The 21502-nt window shown below is 43.5% G+C and overlaps 1 protein-coding gene across 3 annotated transcripts in view; it reads left to right on the top strand.

The window, feature by feature from the left end:
- The first annotated feature begins 8492 nt into the window (after positions 1-8492).
- necab2 (N-terminal EF-hand calcium binding protein 2) overlaps positions 8493-21502 on the top strand; it is a 94049-nt gene continuing 81039 nt past the window's right edge. The window contains exons 1-2 of one of the 3 annotated variants that reach the window (XM_015368378.2): positions 8493-8838; positions 15429-15453. In XM_015368378.2, the coding sequence (XP_015223864.1) occupies positions 8536-8838; positions 15429-15453 (328 nt within the window). In that variant the 5' untranslated portion in view covers positions 8493-8535. The remainder of the gene's footprint in view (positions 8839-15428; positions 15454-21502) is intronic. The other 2 variants (XM_015368379.2, XM_006641396.3) reach the window with 2 other exon arrangements.

Raw genomic sequence — 21502 nt, 5'->3', positions numbered from 1 at the left:
GAGATGGCAAGATGCACCCAGTGTGGCCACCACAGCAGCCAGAACTCAGTGTCCTGAGAACAGGAGTCACAAGCAAGCCTTCACTGGTGGGGTGAAAAAGGCACCTGCAGGGATGTACAAAGGTCATCATGGCAGTGCGGGCAGATTCTCTTCACTTGGGTTCGGAAGAGATGATTTAGAGAGGGATCATTAAATCAGGAAGTCAGACATCCTCCTTATTAGCATCACACTGCACTCTTGTCAAGCAAAGGTGTACACGTTGTGAAGTTGCATTTACAAGCAAGCTGTTCCACCATATTAATTACCACATTAAAGTATGCAAAATATTTTTTTCTAACGAGTTGTTTCACACACACATGCTGCCTCATTGCAACTCAGGCAATTCCTGCTGCTTTAAAACTGCCTTTTGGATGGGGGTATAATAGCAAAACTGTACAGAACTGTTTCTTTAGCACATGCTGTGATTTAGTTCCAAATATCCTGATCTGAAGGGAAAAACCAAGAACACAGAGGAAAAGGCTGCAGGGAGCTGTTTTAACTGGCTGTAATTAAAAAAAGTTATTTTTCTCATCAGCCAACTTTTACAGCTAGAAAGGCTGGATTTGCGATCAGAAAAGAGAACGCGACTTAAAAAAATACAATTTTGTCTGTTTTGAGATTTGAGCACAAGTTCAGTTTAGCACCTGTGAGTCATGCTGTTTCAGGTACTTGGAGAACGGATTTTCTTTTAAGGAATGACTGCTTTATTCAACTCAATTGCTCTCAGTCACTAAAGGCAATAATGTTCTTATTCAGGAAGCAATGAGCAAGGTTTTGAACTGTATTGATAAGCAGTTTTAATTTGAAGCGTGGAATTTATTTTAATGAGAGATTTAGTAGGCAACTGGGAGCAGTTTTAATAGGGCCTCCTGTTTTCATCCTGGAGCCACAGGGAAAAAGATAATTGGAACCTTTCTCCTCATGGGCTGCATTTTTAAATGCCGTCAAATATTTACATGATGTTTCAAGCCCGGATAAATCAGGGTGTTTTCACAGGAAGAACACATACCTCCTTTTACATTTTAAAACCACCACTCCTGATGCAGATATAACTCATTTAGTGTATCTTTCGTTCTAAAGGATATTTCCTGTGTGGATGATGGTTTTTATCATTCGAAAACCCATGTTCATCAGAAACAACAGAGATCCTGCTTATTTCTTAATGCACAAAAAAGCCAAGGTGGAAGTGATGTGTTAAAATGTTCATAATTCCTCAGTAGTACAGGACTGACAAAATTAAGAAAAGCTTATTTAATCTTTTTTTTTTCGATTTAAAATACTCGCCTTAGCCCTGACCCATAATATAAAGAATTTGTCCTTTTCATATTGCTACAGATGGTGGCAGATATTTTGGATTCTTGTTTGTGTTTGTAATTTATTTGTTAAACGTTTGCCTGATAGTCCCAGAACAATTTAGAGGGACAACAGAGAGAAACATTCCATGCAAAAACACAATATCACTTTCTTAATTTTTTAATCAAAAGAAAGTCGTAATGTCTTTATGTCATGATGGAGAATTCATTTAGAACCTCCACTGGGAATCATCAAGTAATTTTGCTAAAGGCTTATTTTAGGCATCATTTAAAATGATAAATTCTGCAGCTGTTACAGTCCTTAATGAACCTTGCAAGTTCCCTTCAAAGGAAACTTTCTGCTAGGCCACATAGTGCTTTTGTCTCTATCAGGAAGCTGTGGATTGGGTAGAGACCTGGAGGGATTAATACAGCTGTAAAAAGCAGTGATATTTGCAGCCTCTTCTGAATAGAAAATTGGATTCCCCGATAAGGACCAGGTTTAACTGAATTTTTACAGCTTAAACTGCAGAGCAGCGCAGGAGTCGCGGGCAGATATCAGATTTTGAGTTGAATGTGGCATTAGGCTCAGAATATGTAGGTTCCCACAGTGAATAGTGCACAGCAGGTCGAAGGAGGTGAAGACTTCATCTGCAAGGAGAAAAAATCTCCCAAGTGTTAAATACTGCACTGTACTGTATATAGGAACGAGTAAAGGTTTATTCCCTGCTGAAAAGAGAAGAAAAGAGACACAGCATGTCGGCTGTGAGGGTGTGATGTGGTAAATATATGTTTGCTCCATATGGCTTGGAGTTTCCTTTTGGGATTGTTCTTGAAAGCGGGAGTGGGGAGGTGGTGCAGACATGTTTTGTTGCTATTTGTTCCATTTTTGACAAATGTACAGATGATAAAACAGAAACATTTTGCATTTTCATGGAAATGCTTCACTGTATAACAAGCTGACACCAAAGTCTTTGTTAAGTCTCTCCTAAATCTGTGTTTTTGACACCACAGAAAATCACTGCAAAAATGAACAGGTTTCTCTGTGCTGCAAGACAAGCTTCGTCAGAGCATCTTTCATCAGGTTCTGACAGTGTTTCTGCTTCATGGAGTGTGATCCTCCATCCCCATCCTTTTTTGTTCCCTAGACTGCATGAATCACAATATTCCCATCACATTCTGAGCAATCTACTAATAACAGAAACATTCGTTTGCAGACAGCATTTGGAGTCTCCAATAATTTACTTACTGTATGTTAGTTGCTTTGCATTAACATCCATCCCTCCATTTTCTTCCATTTCCACTTCATCCAGTGCAGGTTTGCAGTGAAGCTGGAGTCTATCCCAACACACAGGGGGCGCAAGGCAGGGTTCACTCTGGACGTGACACCAGACGATTGCAGGGCAGAAACACACAGACACACATACCGTATACACTTGCACCAGGGCCAGTTTTCACAGAAACCAATTCAACTACCAGCGTGTTTTTGGACCGTGGGAGGAATCCAGAGGAAACCCATTCAAACTTTACACAGACAGCACCCCAGATCCAGACCTGAGGTTGGAAATCCAGCGCTACAAGGCACTAAAACATGCCACTGTGCCAGCATACTATCCTTGTATAAACCTGCCTGTCTAGGATTACTAATAGCAGTAACACCTTCAGCAATCCCAATAGTTAAAAGGCAGCAGAGGAAAAGGCTCATGCTCTTTCTTCTCTGTTTTCTGAAACAGGAGTGATATATTGGAAGATTCTTAACTGTTTGATATCTATTTTGAAATCAATATGCAGTGCCAAATGAGGTCAAGACATTTTTATAAAGTGCAAGGAAACACAGTTCCACTTCAGAATAGGAGTAAATCATTCTGTGTTGTTCTGCATTAAGGCAGTATAATTCATTAAAAGACAGCAGACCTCATTCTCATGCACTCAGTGCTGTGACATACTAACCTATATAGACACATTTTTGAGAAGCGTACACTGCTACTTATAGAATGAATTAAACGCACTGTGTTGACTGTATCACATTCAAGCCCTTGCAGGCTGCAAAATCATCTAGTAACAAGAGCAGTTTTAGGAATAATACTTCAATAGCTCTTGTGCTTAGTTCTTTGGATCATTTTTTTTTGTTTTGCTACTGAGGAAGACAAATACAGGGTACTGTCTACTCTCTGTTGCTGTTTCACTGCTAAAGGCTCCACCTCTGAGGAAAACAGAAGCTCATGTGCTAGCATTTAATAATAATGGAACCGGAGTCACGAAAGATGGCTAACAAAGAGTTATGAAGAATAAAACAGGATAAGTCAATATAAAGCATTGGAGAGAGAACGCAAATAACAGAAGAGGTGAAGTACTTAACATTATGAAGAGCATTCATGCACAGGAATATGACCTCAATGAATCAAGAGTCTCGCGATCTATAATGGGTCAGACCTACAGTATAAAAAAACATTCGAAGAGCATAGTGTTGGGTCTGTGCTATTGGCCATCAAATTGAGATATTGATTATAATACAGTCTAATCAAATGAAATCGGGAATGTGTTTTTCAGTGAAGAAGTGGTCATGGGAGAAATTTCCCTCACATAGACTGGAAAAAGTGCTAGGGATGTCGGCCTCCGAAACTGAGATGGGAGATAAGTAAATACAGAGATGTTTTTCAAAGCACCTGCAAAGAGGGATTTAGTCCTGTTTCCCTTGATTTAGTCATTTTAGAAAAATCAAAATTGAGTGAGGACAACAGAGGTCAGAGAGCCTTTAGGGAACTTTGGTCGTACTAAGCTGTGTTTTGAAGTGTGCTTTGAAACTGTAGTTTAGACTGAATGCAAGAGATAATTTAATAGAACTAAAATGCAACTGGCCAGGTATGGAATCAGTAGAGAACGGACAGCACGATTTTAAAGATATTCTGCTTGAAGTGCATAACACTCAGATTTACGACCTAAAGAAGGAAAACCAGTGCCTGGAAATTAAGTAAATTAATAATATGTAAAAGAAGAAAGAAAGCACTTTATAGAATGAATTGAGTACAATTTCCAATTTAGAAAGAAATTGAGTACAAGCAAAGGCACGCATAAGAAACACCAGGATATTAGAAATGCAAGAGAGACAGAAAAGAATATTGCAATAGAGGCAAAAATATAAAATCAGCATTGCAACAGCAAAAGTACAGCAAATGATGAAGTATCTTAAATTTACTAATGGGATAATTTCTGTTAATGAAAAGGAAATGGACAATATCTTAATGAATATTTCACACCAGTGTTTATGCGAAGATTTAGATAGAATCCAGAAAGTGACATTTTGAAAGCCTGTTTGTTCTAGATATAGTACCCGCTGTGTAGAGGGTAGATCTCAAATGAAGTTCAGGAAGGACAATGAAAAATGAGTGAAAAACGCCTGTTTTTTCCATTTTGTCTGCTGCATAGCTCCTCCACCCCATCTCCACCTCTGCAGCTGCCCCTTGGTCACTCCTCACTCTGGATGGGGATCCCAGCCTCCTCGTCCTCTGGCCAGACGGCTGCCCCTCATCCAAGCAGGTTCACCCCAAACTATCCCACTTGAAATACTCCTAACATTCACAAAGCGCCTGATTCTCAAGCGTTATTATTCCTCTTGAAATGTATTGGAGAGGTTGTGGGAGCCCTGTCTCACTCACTGCCCCACACTCTCATGTGTCTTGTGTCTCGTTCCTCCACAGCGGGCTCCTCTTGCCCCCGGTGGACAGTAACGGTGATAGATGGTGACGTCTCATTGACATTTTCTTTCACGGGCAACTGTTTTTGTCCTCCTCAGCCACCCACTCATCTTCACATCCAGCTGCAGTGCACAGCTGCCCTGACAGGTCTAGAGCAGTCACCCCTGTGCTCTGCCCTTTACCGGGGCAGATCAACACCGGCCACTGTGAAGGGAGACGTTGCTCACGGCAAACGGTGCAAACAGCACCCAGAAAGGGGACCGCTCGCTCTGAGCCATTCCGAGGTGAAAGTAACAAAGCAAACTGTGAATCTGGCATGTGCGAAAAGCAATTAGTGGAAAGAGTGCCATTGGGCTGTATCTGTTAAAGTTGCCAGAGTGAGATGAGAGCTGAGAGTCAGACAGGTTAGCAGTTTGTCTGCGGAGATGAAGCATCACTTCAGTTTCAATGGTCCGCTGATGGCTGAAGTGATGAGGTGTACAGTATGCCTTTATCATTGCGATTGCAGCTTTTTTCAGCGTGAATAATGAATTTCCCGGGAACGTACAGTAATTAGTGTGCTGTCTGATTAGCATGTTGGTCATTAATATCTCAGTGAATAAATTCCATTTTGGATATTTTAGAATCACACTGTTCTTTTGCTTCCAAAGTGCCAGCTGATGATTTGTCTCCAGGCAATTCAGTCTTGAATCATTTCACTGTAATTGCAATTGTAATTTGCAGCAGCAATTGTTTTTCAACAATTGTCTCTGTCATTTGTCCTGTTTTCCTTTTAACCTTCTCGTATTAGTGATTCCAAAGAGTAATCATTTTTCTGGGTTTTGCTTTTCTTCATAGATATCTACAATATGCTTTTATCAACTCTGAAGCAGAATTTGCCAACAGAAACACACGGTGTGCTTCCTTTATTTTCTGCTCTTTGTAATTGTGCTTTCTGTGTTACAGCTGGGGTGGGCCTCATTAGACACTGCCTGGCAACGGTACGAAGAACAAAATCATGGAACAGGGACGCAGAAGAGAAGACCTCCCTGCTGAGATGCAGGCGAGTAGTTTTCGCTTGATGCTGGATCAGTAAACAGGCACAAGCTGAAGGTCAGTTTCAAGCTTGTCTCTCAGACAAAGCGATTGGTTCGGGGAGTTCACGATGCTCTCTGGGTGCTTTCATCACGGCTGCTAGGGCCTGTGGGCGACGCACTGTACCTTCTGCCCGGCACCCGGACGGAGCACTCTGATTGGATAACAGTTACCCTCTGGGCTTTCCAGCCTGAGAAGTAACAAGAGCAGGCAACGTCTTCACCATGGGCTGGCAGGGCAGCGTGGGTTTGACGAACCCGAGTTAAAAAACACCTCACAGACCCTGGGCTCATAAAACCCAACGGGCCCCACCGCTGTGATTAGGCCTCAGCCCCCCTGGGAGAAAGAAATGCACAGCTCCTCTAATAACACTGACACCCACTCTTGGCCTGATTGCCAGCCAATTCCTGGAGCCTTTCCACAAGTACAGTATATATAATCTCAGTTTTCACTGCGATTTGAGGGCTTTGGTCTGCGTCCGGCATGATGAAATCAGTAATGGCTGCTCTCATCAAGGGGGTAAGCTTTCTTCTGCCTTTATTTCAATCAACCCCCTTCAGCTTGACGGCAGTATATTATAATGGGCAGTTGTATCAGTTGACATGTGAAGAATTTTGCCCATTACTTTTAAGTCGATATTATTGTGTGCCTTTTGTTCTCGTATGATTACTTCTGTTAGCTGGTTTAATGTCTTTTGTTACAGTATATGCACGATATAACACCCTCAGCTAATGTCTCTTAGTTCCCAAGCGAGTGCAGGAGGTCTAGGTTGGTTTTATCTTACGTGCTCTGCCTGCACTGACCAAGCAAACCTGGATCTAATTGCTTGGGACATCCATGTCAGTGTAGCATCCTTTATTTATTTCCCATTGGTTTCTTTTTTTTATGAATCAACAGGAGCGGAGCGTCGAAGCAACGCCTGCTAACGCAATCCGAGCTGGGAAGAAAGCTCACTGAATGGCCAGCTATGTCTTTCTGCTTCAAGTTGCCATTAGGGCTCGGTGGGAGTCCGTTAATTAACGGCATGAAAGGGCAGAGTCGTGGCGCCTTTTAACTTAAATGCCACCCTGGGCGGGCGAAGCAGTCCTCTTCAGAGAGTGCTGGACTTGAAAGGGAACGGCACAGGTGTCTGCATCCCTTGCCTCTATCGATACTTACATTCTTGGAGAGGGATGTGTCTTCTATCTTCACAAGTCACTACAGCTATAATACAAAACAAAGGGGGAAACAAATCACAGGACACACACTGTGTGTCAACACTGTAATGTGGTATTTTACATTTACTGTACAGGAAGGGCTATTTAAAAACCCCGACATCGTTGTGCTATAAGTGACACATACCCCTGTGTAAAAGCGAGTAAGAGCGTACAAGCAGTGATAGAAGAAGGCTTAGTGGTGTATCTCATGAAAGTGCCACTGTAAGCACTGATCCTTTGCATGGATATCGTCACATTGACATTGTCTTTGCAGTACAGTCTAACTGGCTACCCCTGTCTAACACAGAAAGCGTCTGAATTTCCAGATAAGGGGCTGTACTCATGAAAGGGTTGCTGCAAATGTAATCACTTACTTAAAAGGAATAACCTATAAATGACAGCTGAAAAGCATTAGATACCAGTACGTATGATAGAATATACAGCTGCTATGCGCGCAAATGTTATTCTTTATTAAATTCACGGGTTACACCTTTAAAGTCGACAGCTTTTCAAATGAAGGAACCGAAGCACTGAATTCGGAGAAAACGCTCTATGAACGCAGATTAGTGTCATCTGGTCCTGATAGCCACGCCACACCTGACAAAGAAATGCGTGGATTTGTTCAGTTGCTTTTGGAAATGTAAAACATTATGATTTTCTTCGGCAGAAAAGGTTCAGCTGTTCTGACCTATCTAAGCCACAAACCTTAACAAAACACACGGTCTACGCTTTTATCCTCAGCGTTGCAGTGTCCTAGTTGGGGAGTGGACGCAGTCTGCTGTTGTAGAGCTACACAACAGCCCTGCGCTGATACTCGACAAGTAAAGACGACGGAAAAGAAAGAAAAAAAAACTACCCTCAGACATGAAACGCAATTGAAAGGTACAGATTGTTGTTATTGCTATAACTAAGCAAAACAAAATAAACCGTGAATTTAAAAAACAAACAAAAATTCAGAAGCAGTAAGGTGTCGTTTCTACTTGGGCTCACCTTTTATTGCTTTCAGAACTGCCTAGAAAGGTTGTGTCCAGCGATACTAACGCCAACGAAACTTCTCAGAAGTTGCGGGGCTTGTATGGCCGTTTCATGTTGTATGAGCTGGAAATGCTCGCCATCGCAAGTCAAAAAGCTTTTACCCCCCTGTCGTAATGATGTAAAATGAGAGAGGTGTGTTTTTGGGGTGTGTGCGGGGTGATGTAAGCGGGGTGGGAGGGGAATACCCCATAGCTCTCAGCATGAATGCTCTCTGGCGAAAGGATGTGTGAGCAGGCAGCCCGATACTGCAGGGACGGCGTCCACAAACTGCTCCACAAAGAACAACCCAAACTCGGGGCTCAGAACAGCGAGACAGCAACGGCTGCACAGTCAGGCAGCAGCGGAGCCCAGCTCGGTGGAATAGACGGGCTAGTCCGCTGGATAGTGACGAAGATGAGCGACAACAAGAACATCTCTCCCCGAGAATTCCTCAAGGAGGAGCCGGGGGCTGCCCGGGAGCAGTTCTTCAACCCGGAGCCTCGGAAGGGCATCTCCGTCATCCTGGATGTAGGTATCTCACTGTAGCGGAGCGGGGTGCTGGCTGGCAGGAAGGGTCCGAGAGACTAACGGGGGGGGTAGGATAGGGTGTTTGAACTGCGTTCCCTTGCACAACGCGGGCGCGCACGTCTGAGGCGTTAGAAAATAAAACGGGGGAAAAAAAGATAACAAAAACCCTCAGTGTGGTCGAAATTTGCTTTTGATTTTGCAGCGCTTGCTAGCCTCTGCGTGTTCGCACCGACAGATCCGAAAATGGGACATAGGCTTTTGCGGGAATCCGGCAGTAGACTGTTTGATGAGTTGGCTGTCTTAAGATTCTAGGTTTATACATTGTATCGTAAACATACAAACATGTACAGGGGTATACATAATATTAAAGCTGGGATCTTGTTGTATTAAATTAAAAGCGAATGTCAAACCTAAGCTATTAGAGTGCATCTTCGCTGAAAAGAAGGGATATAAAAAAATAGTTTTCCGTCATTTGCCCTGTCTTTGGAAGGGATTTAAACAACTGTTTCAAAAGACACTAGAGACCGGTATAGATGTCAAATAGTGCATCTTCAAAACTTTAAATATGAAAAACCACGGTGAAACTAGAAATTCTAAACGTTTAATTTCAATGAAGTTTTCAAACTGAAATTAAAAAGTACAGAAATCTGACAAAAAGAGACGCCAGAATTGAACCCTTCAGATAATTAAGGCTATATTTTGTTCTCTTCTATTCTAAGGCTATTCTATTGCGGAGCTCCTAGCGTTGATCGGGCAATTATGAATCGTGAAAGAGTCGTATTAAAATTCACTACAGTATATAGGATAACGTGGCCTCGTGCCCTCAATTCAATTGCTGTACAAAGGTAGAAATCTAATGAGATCAAATCTGATAACTGTGCCGTGTGATCAGCAAAGGTACAGTGACTGTCAGATTCTGTGTTCAGAAATGCATTTAACAGCTCGGGTGAACCCAGCAAGCCGAGACAGACAACATTGCTGTGGTTCCTACAGTTTGGCGACTTTCACAGATCAGCCTGAACTCTCCGCAGCTGGAGCAGCGCTGAGCGCGCCCGTCCAGGCTTGATAACAGCAGCGCTGTCCAGAGCCCAGGCCGTCCTGCACAAGACAGCACTGCTCACATCGTCAACACTTCTTACTTGAGCTAAAAAGGTTAATGGCGTCTCGGAAAATTAATTCAACCTATTTTCCCTTGTTTTTGTTGTTTTCAATGCCCCCTTCTTAATGTTTTGTAGTGCTTTTTGTATCTTTTGTTAGCAATTGCCTTACACCAAAAACGGGCATTTTATTCTGATACAAAACGAAAACAACTTTTTTTGCTTTCATTCTTTTGAATACTCTGCTCGCATAGCCGCGCAATTGTGTTTAAAAACATTATGGATCACATCTCCGGATAGACAGGCACTGGCAAATCGATGGTATGAAACAGAAACGCGTTGATACTTCTGCAACGTTGATTATTTCTTCGCGTTTTTTAAAAGTACAGGGAGGTGTCACATACTGTATCTTTTTTCATTTGAAGACAGAAGGTGTCCAGAGCCCACATTTGTCTCGGGAGAATCACCATTAGTCTTCTCTCGGTCGGCTTTTACTGTATGTAATCTCTCAATAATGTCTTGGAGAAGACAAGCCAGGCTGTATCTCATTAGTGAAGGGAGAGGATGGGCAGTTGTGTGTTCTCGCACGAGTGTCCGAGCACCTGCGGTCCCACCTATTCAACCTGATGCCACCCACAGCAGGGTAGTGATTCGCCAGGTGAGACCCACAGACGTGGATGGCTTCGTCCATGTGCCCCTTTCCCTCCTCTCCTTCGCCCACCGGCAGGAATAAAGCTCTTCCGTCCTTCATGGGACAGTCTCCCACGAGAGTGGCAGACGGAAGATGTCCTGTCCACAGCACCAGCAGTTAGAAAACAAAAAGAGAGAGGACACCATCCGCAACTCTCCCCTCTCCTCTGCTAAGAAAGATCCACACACATTCACTGTCTCAGCTGTCACCTGTGAGGGCTGGAGTCTGGAGGACCTGGGCACTTTGCTTCAGGTGTGCATACAGAGGGATGGAACACCTCAGACAGGTGGGGGTGAAATAATATTGAAGAGTGTCTGGTGGAGAGTTTGAAAGAATGAGCAGCAATTTACAGACTGAGACTTAGAGCTCCCGGTAGTCCTGTAAAGAGGATTGTGCAGGCATGTCTTAAAAAGGGTGAAGCAGTGGCTCTGTGGCTCAGGATCTGCGCCTGTGGCTGGAAGGTTGCTGGTTCAAATCCTGCGGCCAGCAGAGGAATCCTACTCTGTTGGGTAAGGCCCTTCACCCCAGCTTCTCCAGGGGTGCCGTACAATGGCTGACCCCGCGCTCTGACCCCCAGCTTCTCTCTGTCTCTCTGTCTGTCTGTCCTCATGGAGAGCAAGCTGGGGTCTGTGAAATGTCGAATTCCTAATGCAAGAAATTGTATGTGGCCAATAAAGTGATCTGATCTCTTATCTTATACTGTAGGTCCAAATTAGAGATGACAGTACAGTGTAGCAGTGGTTCTGTAACAAGGAAGGAGCCAGGCTTCTCCTACACTTACAGTATCTATCAGCACAAAGCTGATACTCTGTAATGTAAGTTACTGTTAATCCTAAACCTCATCAGTAACAAGTGCCTCCAACAAAGGAATAACTTTCAGGCTGTGGTGACAATTGTACAATCTGCTGCCCCATATTTAATGCTCCTAAAGTACAATTTGAGCCTCTGAAGGATCTAAGGATCTGCTTTCCTGAGCTGAATTGTATCAGCAAATTGCTCAGAGAACAGGTCCTAGAAAGAGGGTTTTTCCCAGCCTTGCTGGCTAAGTGTGATCTGTCAGAGATACTCAGCCCAGCATTCCTAGAGATGGAGATTAATGGGCTGGGGATTGTGGGTGATGGTCTTGTGCTGTTCCATAGTGGTTCCATTCTCCTGATGGCAACTGGATGCGTACTCAGCATTTATCTCTGTAATGTAAAATTGTTTTCCAGGAAAAATCAAGAGAGGCAGGAACCACCTTCCCCATGGGGGCGGGAAGGCAAGTCTTTGAGCACAGGCAGAGTAATGTGAGGATTAGAGCAATAGCATTTAAAGCTCACACACGATCATATGGCAGGAAGCTTTCTTTAAAGCTTTTCCTCCAAGCTGTTATTGACACCATACTTTAAAGAAAGCCCCTGATAAAGAAGAAATCAATTGAGTGTATTATGCAATGGAAACAGTGTGATTCTTTCAGTCACTGGTGGTCTTCCATGCATGTACAGATTTAGAACAGATTTGCGGAGTGCATTCAAAGGCAAACTGTAGGGACATGATCTTTCAAATGTAGCAAAAAATACCTCGTTAATTCAGATTTGAAAGTTTACCAACAGCCCAACAGACACTTTAGTTAAAAAGATCGCTTTGTGTAGTCCTGATCATTCTGATCAACAGACACGGTAAAGGTATTAGAAAAAGATGGTGAACTGTACCCCAGATCCCCAGATTCAGCTTGCCCCTAGTCCTGCCCTCATCCCTTCAGTGAATCGAACGGGATGTGGAGGGAGGGCATCTTTCTTCATCTATCATTTATAGTGGTGAACGTCGACAGCCGTGCGGCAGAGACTGCAGATGGCTGATTTGATTATCATGCAACCTCGGTGGAATTGATGGAGATGATCCCACAGTGCACCCCTCCTCCCCCTGCATAAACAGTCACTCCTTGCCAGTACAGTATTTACCTGTACTGTATCTATGGTCTTTGCTGCTGAGTACAGAATTTGATTTTTTTTTTACTCCACAGACACTATTAATGTGGAGAGTTAAAAATATTCTCCCTCGTCAGGGACTTTCATGCTTGCTCATTCCATAGGAGGAGCAAGATTATTCTTTGATGTGCTTGATCCACCTTGCAGCACACCGAAGCACTCCAAAGCTTCTGGACAGACAGGCATGGTGTCTGTGACACAGCTCAGGCCTGGTCCTGTTTTGCATGTGTGCCTTTGAAGATGTCATGAATCAGAGTTTCTTCAGCTGCAGATGCTCAGTGTGAGACACTTCTCAGCTCCCCTTGATCTGAATTACTTTCGCAGCTATATAAAACTTGGAACACACACAGTACACTGTCTATCAAACAGTGAACGTGTGGTAAAAAAAATTTGTGTGGACATCAGCAGGAGACCATCTGAGTAGATGCAGGGGCCAAGGCTGAACACAAATGAACTCCTGTCTATGTGTTAAAACTTCCCAACACTTAAGATTAGCCCAGATCAGCCCTGTGTGCTCTTAGAATAAGATGTTGGCATTCTGTATGAGCCTGGCTCACAAGGCTGTCCAAATAAAAAAAGATAAAAGGGCAGATCTGGCACTTCCAAAAAATAATCTTTTCCCACCTTTCAGCCCACAACAGTGCAATTCATGCATTAAAACTTCACAGACTGAAAACAAAGTAAACTGCTTATTCTGATACAGTGGGTTACTGCTGTGTCTTCATAACAATGCTTGGCATGCTAGTGGAGATTGATACCCTGTCCCAACAACAGGAAAGGAACAGCAAGCCAAACCTGAGTTTTCTTCTGTGAAGCCTTGGTTTTATTTCAGTAAGAAAGACGAGGCGTCATTTATGGCCTCCCAAGACACCACTGACCTACTGTTGAATGTTCCCAGCATTGGAGGAGATATTGTCCTAAAAGGGGACCCCTTTTCTAACTAGCACACACAGACAAAAATATATCCTTTTTGCGGGCTTGCAAAATTGATTGCTTTATTGATTCTAAGTTCTGGTTTCCCAAGAGGCAGATTTCTCATGTTCTAGCTGGCTGGTCTCACTTTGCAGAGTCACTTGGGAAGGCAAGGCCACGCCTATCTGTCTTATCTGAAAGAAGAATTGAACACAATGAGAAGTTTGAAGCTCGACACATCTACCTGCAGCTTGTGTTTTGGAGTTGTTGCATACGTTTTCAGTGGTTCCCTGTTGTGAAATGCAGCTTCAGGTTTCTTTGGTATTTTACAGTACAGTAACCCCACAGAGGCTAGTCAGATGTTCTGCATTATTCTTTCCATGTGACAAGTGGCAATCAATTCTTCTGCTGGGTTTATGAATGAGGAACTGAAGAGGCTGTTCTTTCAGGGCTCAAGTTATTATGCATCGACCGCACAAGAAATGAATGCATTGAGTTTCAGCATCCAACACCCACGCAAGCTCCACTTGACTTCATTCATGTGTGATTTAGTGTGGATTTATAAAAAGCTTTGTCTCCTTCCTGGTACCTGTAGCTTTCAGACCCATGTTTACCCAGCAGTCTCTTCTTGTCTTGTTTCTGTTGTGTTAAATCAGACACAGCAAATGTCAGTTAAGAGCGCTCTGTGAGTTAGGGATCAAATAGTAATAATGAAAAAGACATGAAATGTATCGTAATGATTGTTAAGGTTAAGGTTTAGGTTAGAGCTGCAAGACCAAGTGGGAATTTGTGAAATATGAAATATCACCCAGAACCTAAGTGGTAAAACATTACAAGCTGTGAAGCTGCTGTGAAATGTGTCTATAGTTTGGTAGTTCTCAGCCTCTCAGCCTCCTACAGGAGATTACATGCAACTCAATCTTTTTATTTCTTCAAACTCAGCAGAGAACATTTATTTAAAAAATGTTTTTGGGAATAGTCATTTGAGTCCGCACAAAGTACATGTTTGTCCTGCTGGACGTCAATTCTAAGCCCTTTTCTCTGTTAAATGGTGTTTGTGAATGAGATGCTGGTATGTAGAGGCGCTCAATATTTTTCACTGAGTGCTGCCATTTTTATTTGCTATAGAGCCCTTCACAATGTTTTGCCACAGCACACTTTAAAGACTTATACAGAGTTTAATAATGCTGTACAGTAGCAGGTCTGTGACCACGTGGACACAGAGGAGAGGAACATAAAAAACCCCAGAGGGAGGAAAGAAACCTCTGGGGCTCTCAGGCCTAATAGTTGTCTCCCTCCTCCAGGCAATGAGTTTGTGGTGTAAAAAATCATAATAAACCACCCACAATTCCTGTAATGTCAGGGACTGAGATCCTGCTCACCTGGATCTTGCATCAGGGTTATCCAAGTGCAGTAGTGGAGGTTTTCTGGGTCTGTCTTCTTGGGTCTAGACCTCCAGCTTCCAGAGTGGGGGTATGTGGGCTTGTTGTCAGAACCCAGTGCTGAGTTCTTCTCCTGGGCTTCTGAATGAGGAGAAGAGGCTGATCTCTCAGGGCTCAGGCTACTGGGCGTCGGAAGCACAAGAAATGAGTGCGTTTAGTTCTAGAATCCGAAAACCACACCAGTTCCACTTCACTTCGTTCAGGTATGATTTTAGCAGGCTGTGGGAAAATAATAAAAGACTCCTACTCTTAATAACCCTTTAATAGCTTTAACAAAGTGACCAGAAATACATCCTGTTGTGTGATGTGTTTTAATCAGTCACGGACTGTGATTTTTCTCATGCTGTTTAACTGATTGGTGAGATCAGAGGCTGAGTAGGCTAATCCCGTCTCGTTCTAAATTAAGTTTTAGGCTCTCTCTTGTTACTAGAATCTTCTATCATCCATTTTGATGTGTCCTTTTGTCTTCTTTTCGTTTCAGATATTCCGAAGAGCAGACAAAAATGGTGAGTGTCAGGAGACTTTCCAACCTACTGTACAAACACCTGCAGCAGAAAATGCACCGCTGATGCAAACATTAGGAAAAGACGAGCAATTGCCAAGCACTCAACATTGAAACGTCACCGTTTAGGTACAGCAGTAAAGCACCACAGGGGTTAGGGATAACCTTCTCTTTTAGTGCATATTATTCTTTGAAAACCCGACATTGTCTTTTTAAAAATAATAGTACTCCAAGTGGATTTACTGGGAGCTAAATTCAGGCCAGCTCTTGAGCAGGTCTGTGTCCTGCCAGGTCTGGCTGGAGTGTGTGGCAGCTGTGTGCTCTCCCTGGGTCTGTCCTGGTAAAGTACAGAGGCTGCAGCCTCTCCTCTAGTCCTGTAGTGTGTGTGGACTGCGAAACACCTCTGTCTCCCCAAGATGCACCACTCCCTGTGCTGCAAATTCAGGTGGTTCCCCTGTTCCAGGTCTCTAATTTTCCCCACATTTGTAAGCCAGTGTACTCCAGCCTCAGACATACAGTATCCCTCTTGAGGTGTAAAGTATCCCTCTTGAGGTGTATAGAAGGTTAGTCGACCCCTTATAGATCCTCCAGCCCCACCCCTCTTTATTCAGGTTCTGACCAGTGCAAGTGACCTTTGTTCCCCTGAGCCCCAGAAAAGAGATTAGACCCCATCAGCAGTGAAATGAGGCACCAGCTCTATTCATGACCGAAGGAGTGGACAAGGAAACTTGTTTGCCACCAATATTGCCACAGGTCAGTTAAACCCAGCATGACATTTCCAGCACTTGTGATGTGTCAGATGCATCTTAATATCCACGTAGCTCATCTGTACTCACCCTCTTGCTATGTAGTCATGACACTTGGTACAGCATGTCCAAATGTCAAACTGTTTCTTTTCTTGTTGCTGCAGATGTGGCCAAATGTTCCTGATTTTGTTTTTATTATTCAGATTCAGAATCAGGGGGGTGAGAATCACCCTGTGATTTATAAAAAAAAACCACAAACTGCCGAACAGTTACAGAGGACCCAGCATTAATTTGCTATGCTTGATTCCAGGGATCAGGCTATAAAAAGAAAAATAACTGATTTAAGAGAGAAGCAAATGCTGTTTGTCTTGCAAATCACCCAGATTCCCATATTGCTTTGTTTTGCTTGGTGGAGTTTTAGTCTTTTTCGTGAATATAAGCAAGGAAAGTATCTGTCAGCTCCAGGCAATTGGAACTCCTGTAATAATGCCATTAAATGCAACAGCCAGTTAGTCACTCAGTCCATGATGCTGACTGTATGGGAATTAGTGCAGTTCATGCATCAGCAAAAGGCACTTAGCATCTTGCAGCAACAGGAGTGATGAAAACCAAATCTTCTAATGCATTCTTCTCTTTATTTTTAAAGCCTCAGAATGCTGCAATTATTGATTGCCTAAATATTGATCTTATATTTTTCTTTTAAGCTTTAGAAACCTAAATGTTTGCTCAATGGACGCTTTGTAGAAGTGTTGTCCAAACAAGCATATACTGTACAGTACAAAGTATGCTATGTGCATACAGTTACTGTATTGTAGCTGTTTTTTTGTGTGTGGTTATAGCACATATTTTTCTTTTTCATTGTAAGGTAAAATAAGGTCAGGTATTCAAGTGATTCCCCCCCTCCCCCCCCCCTTGAAATTTGTTTCACCAAAGAGCCTTTTGATTTAATTATTAACTCAGGTAGATATTGATTAATTTATTCAGCTTATTTAAACAGTAAACATTGAAAGGTGCAGTCTTGTTTACTGCAGTAGCCTGGCTGGCAGAAGCGAGTATACAGATTTCAATAAATTCTAATTAGCTTTGAAAACAATTACAATTACCCTTTAACAAACAATAACCCGTCTTGTGTCATTCAGACACCCCTGGGCTCGCTGCGTTTGTGTTGAAAGGGAAAGTAATTAATTATTCCTCAGGGAAGCTGCTCTTCCACGTTGACTTGGAAAACAAGACGGGTTTACTATAAAATACAGAACAGCACTCTAATGTGAGACATATTTAATAATATTGTGTGTCTTCGGGCTACATCTGTGTTGTTCCTTTAAATATCAAAAGGTTGACATAAATTGGAATATCAGATTTTCAAGAGGTTTTTGAGAAGAGTGAAACAGGCAAAAACAGCATGAGTATGGACCTGCCTTCATGAAGACAGTTGAAAATGTCTGTAAATGTCAAATTAGAATATCCTTTTGTTGTCCGTAAATGTTTTGCTAGTCATTATGGCTTTGTCAGCATGGTGCTCCAGTGGTTACACCAGTCAAGCTCTCTGAATTTGAAATTGACAGTATTTTGCCAATCAGTTCAGGGAACAGTTGGGTTTTCTTTCTAAAGGTTTAGAAATGAGTTTCATCACTCACAAAGTTCCACAAAACTCAAGCTGCAGTTCTCTGCAGAGAATTGAAACGTTAATAAGCACTTCGCAAGTTTTTGCTGTGGTCCAGACAGTGCGAAAGAGATGTCAGAAGTTATTAGATGGCTTTTAGACCAGTAAGATGGCAGTTGATGTAAGAATCTCAGAAAGAATGTGGCTGAGTCCCAAATGTCGAAGAAGTGCGTGTCTGGGGGACTTTTAACACCTCCAGTGCTACTGTTATCATGCCCTGGTGTGGAGATCACCGCCAAAAAAACATCAATACGGTTTTAGACAGTTCTGTTAGTCCATTATTCACTACTCACTGAGTTTGGAGCCCTTTGCTCTGAAATGAATAGGAAGACTCTGCAAGTCCGATGCAGAATTGCTAATTGCCCTAAGACACGAGTGGGAACTACGGGATACAAGTACAGTTCACGCTAGCTTCCCTTCTTAAACAGCAAAGCAGAGCTTTTTAAAAGTAACCATTCGGTGACAGGTACTGTAATTATAGAGCAATGTGTGGTAACAGAAATTTAATTGGCTTCCTCTGACAATTGAAATTCTACACACAGTACAAAAGAAATGTTCCTCTCCAAGGTGCTATGGGGGCGAAGGGAATAATTCCTATTAACAAGCAATAAGATTTTACTCCGACTGCATTATCGAATCCTGTTTTGGGTTTTCTTCCGGGATTTTTTCAGAAGCATCCTGTAACATCATCCTCAAGGTAAAAACAGAACAAGTGGGATTAAATGCTTAAACGCTACAAGATTTTAGTAGCTGTGGACTCGCTACATGGCTTGAAAGTAGAAGCTATTTTCCTAAGAAATCTGACTTTAGCCAAAAAGCAAAGCAGCACTCTGGCCAGAGTGTTAGATGCAGTTCGTGTATCACACATGATTTATTCATTACAGCTACTTTTAAAATGATAACCAGCCCTTACAGTGCCCTTCAGCAGGATTGCACCACTTTTCATCTTATTGCTTTGCTGTTGTTATTACAAAGCCAGAGGGTTAACATCCCGAATCTCTAGAACTCCAACCTTGCAACCTACATACTGCAAGAGGCTTAAAAATGGCAAATGAGCACGTCTGTGAGAAACGTGTTAACTTATTACAAATAAAGCAGAGAGCCATTCTGTTTTCCCAGCTAAAATAGCATGAGGGTCAGAGGGAACCTTGGTCCACAAGACCCCCAGGAGCCGTTAAAAAGTACTCATTTCGTGGAGCCCATGACTGACCAGCCCATCCAGATCCCGGACCCTGAAGTTGCTGTTATTATTCCCGTGATCGTTTGGCTGACCCTTTCATGGAAAGGGACTTCCATCTGCACCCGTTTCTAATGCTGGGCATTTCAGCATGAAGCACTTTGCTCAATGGTCCGGTAGCAGTGTCTCGAACACACAACCTTCCAGCGACGTGTTCAGAGCCCTGGCCACAGCTCCATATTGCTGCGTGTTGACCTGGCTGAGCATGCACTGGATAGAGCCCACAGTCAGGGGCCCCTACAGAAACACCCATAAGAGTACAGCAAGGCAAGGGCTTCCAAGCATAGGAAAAGTTCAACTTGTTTTGCTCCTCCAGCATGCGGCACAGCGTCATGAGTCACATGTAGCGTGAAGAATGATTGCATGTGTGATCCAGACTCCGATCCCTTTTTTATCTCAAGTACGCTGGAGCTGCCTTGGCCTACAGTACAGATGTGTTCCCAGAGTGACTAATTATATCCTGCTGTGTGGTTTGAGTTTGACATGTAGTGGCACTGGTGGCGCAAATTATTCCTGTCGGGCCCATAACTGTTCAGTAAGCCCAAGAGTTAGCCACCGAATTCTCCCTCTGCACAGAAAAACAGCTGGTAGTCAGAAATGGACGTGCAAGGTCTTTATGTCTTGGTATGGCAGCCAGGCATCCCTCACAGACCTTTTGATGTTTCGCCTGCCCAGTTCAGTTCCAGAAACTGCATCCAGCTCATTGCTCGCCAGGAGAGAGGCTCCGATACTTTGAGCTGGTGTTCTTCCCAGTGCCAACCGCGTTGCAAAGCTTTAATTTCCTGTACAATTCAGGCAGTGCTGTCCTGAATGTGTCACACATCTGCTTTTGGGTGAATGGTTAGCATATTAAATGTCATTCTACACCATAACCGCAAAACGTATTGCCGAGGGCTTGCCGTGTACCTTTTTTACACTAGCTAGGGGGTAGGAATAAGGGTGGTGCGATCATCACACGGAGCTCTGAAACATGACTGCATTAACACAATCAAACAATCCTCCTGAGCTGAGGAACCTGTGGTGCGTATTCATATCATTTTACTGTTTTTTTCTATTATTGTTTTGGAAATCTAATTCTGTGCGGGCTGGTAACTAACTACGTACCCAGGCAATTATCAGTCTCCCTTCAGATTTTCCAAAATATCTGCTTGGGCTGATGTTAATTGACAGTGGCCCTAATCAGGAGGACTATGGACACTGTAGAGACTCGGGAATACAGTTGTGTTGCTGTCTGTGTCCGTCCTGGCTGAAGTGTGGGCAAGTGGGCTGCTCCTGTACTCTCTGCTACCTACTGACGGGGCTTGCAGCCTGACCCGCACAGACAGGATCTAGGAGCTGGCCTTTCAAGCTTTGTATGCCCCGTGTGCATCCCAGCCTAGCTTGCTCAGACTCTGCTTGCTTCCTGGACGTCCAGTAACTTGTTGGGCTGATTTCCTTAGAGATGAGCTAAGCTGCTCATGGAAGTCAATCCGTGCAGTGGGTGGCTGGAGAGCAGCAAGCTGCTGTATGTTCTGCAGGCATTAGCATGGCTAATGTCCCTCCCACATCTGCTTCTGTGGGGATCGGGCTTTCAGGGCAGGTAGATGCATTGCTCTCCATCCCTGCATGAGCTGCAGCAGTCACCCTTCTGGGCGCCAACGCCTGCCGAATTCCCTTCCTGGCCGCCTGTTGCCGTTGAGCGCCGCGCATGGTGATTTACTTCGGGGCGCTTCACGCCAGCATCGCGCTTTGCAGGGAAGCTGGGGGCTGCTGCTCGCAGCTCTCCGGTGATGTGCAATGAAGGAGGAGCCAGCGGTTTATCGCAGACAGTGTTGTACCGAGAGCCGTCCAAGGCTCCGTGCGCACGTCAGAGAGGAGGCAGCAGGAGCAGGCCGAGCCCTGGGAGAATCGTTAACTGCTCTACAGTTCCATATCGCCCTCTGTGGCAGACTGTTGAAAAGGATGCCGTGGCAAATGAACGATTCCTTTCTCCTTTTTGTAAGCCAGTTACATATTTTATGGCCCAGCTCATTTTTTTTTGTTTGTTTGTATCGACAGTGAAATGTTCAATTAAATGAGCAGTTTCTGTTTGAGTGCTTTTGTCCAGGCTGGAATCCTCTTTGCTGTCACTTTGGAGATCTGTTAATGTTATGATAAGGACAGTTCCCCTGTGATGCTCTGATAATACTGCGGCCTTTTCACCCATTCTCATCTGATGGTACAGTAGAGTTACAATTTCTTTACAATTTTCACTTTTCTTTTTGACTGTTGCTTTTTCAAAAGTTCCTTCAAGAATTGAAAAAGCCGTGACCCATCCCTGCAGTGTGGCAGACATGTTTTTAAAGCTCAGCCATGAAAAGAAAGTCAAAACTACGCGCTGGCTCAGAACTGCGGCTGGGGACTCCTAATTAGAATCCAATCTCCATGT

Source organism: Lepisosteus oculatus, chromosome 20 (genome assembly GCF_040954835.1).
Source record: "Lepisosteus oculatus isolate fLepOcu1 chromosome 20, fLepOcu1.hap2, whole genome shotgun sequence".
Taxonomy (NCBI): Eukaryota; Metazoa; Chordata; class Actinopteri; order Semionotiformes; family Lepisosteidae; genus Lepisosteus; species Lepisosteus oculatus.
Note: the sequence above shows the minus strand (reverse complement) of the source record. Positions and strands in the feature narration are given on the sequence as shown.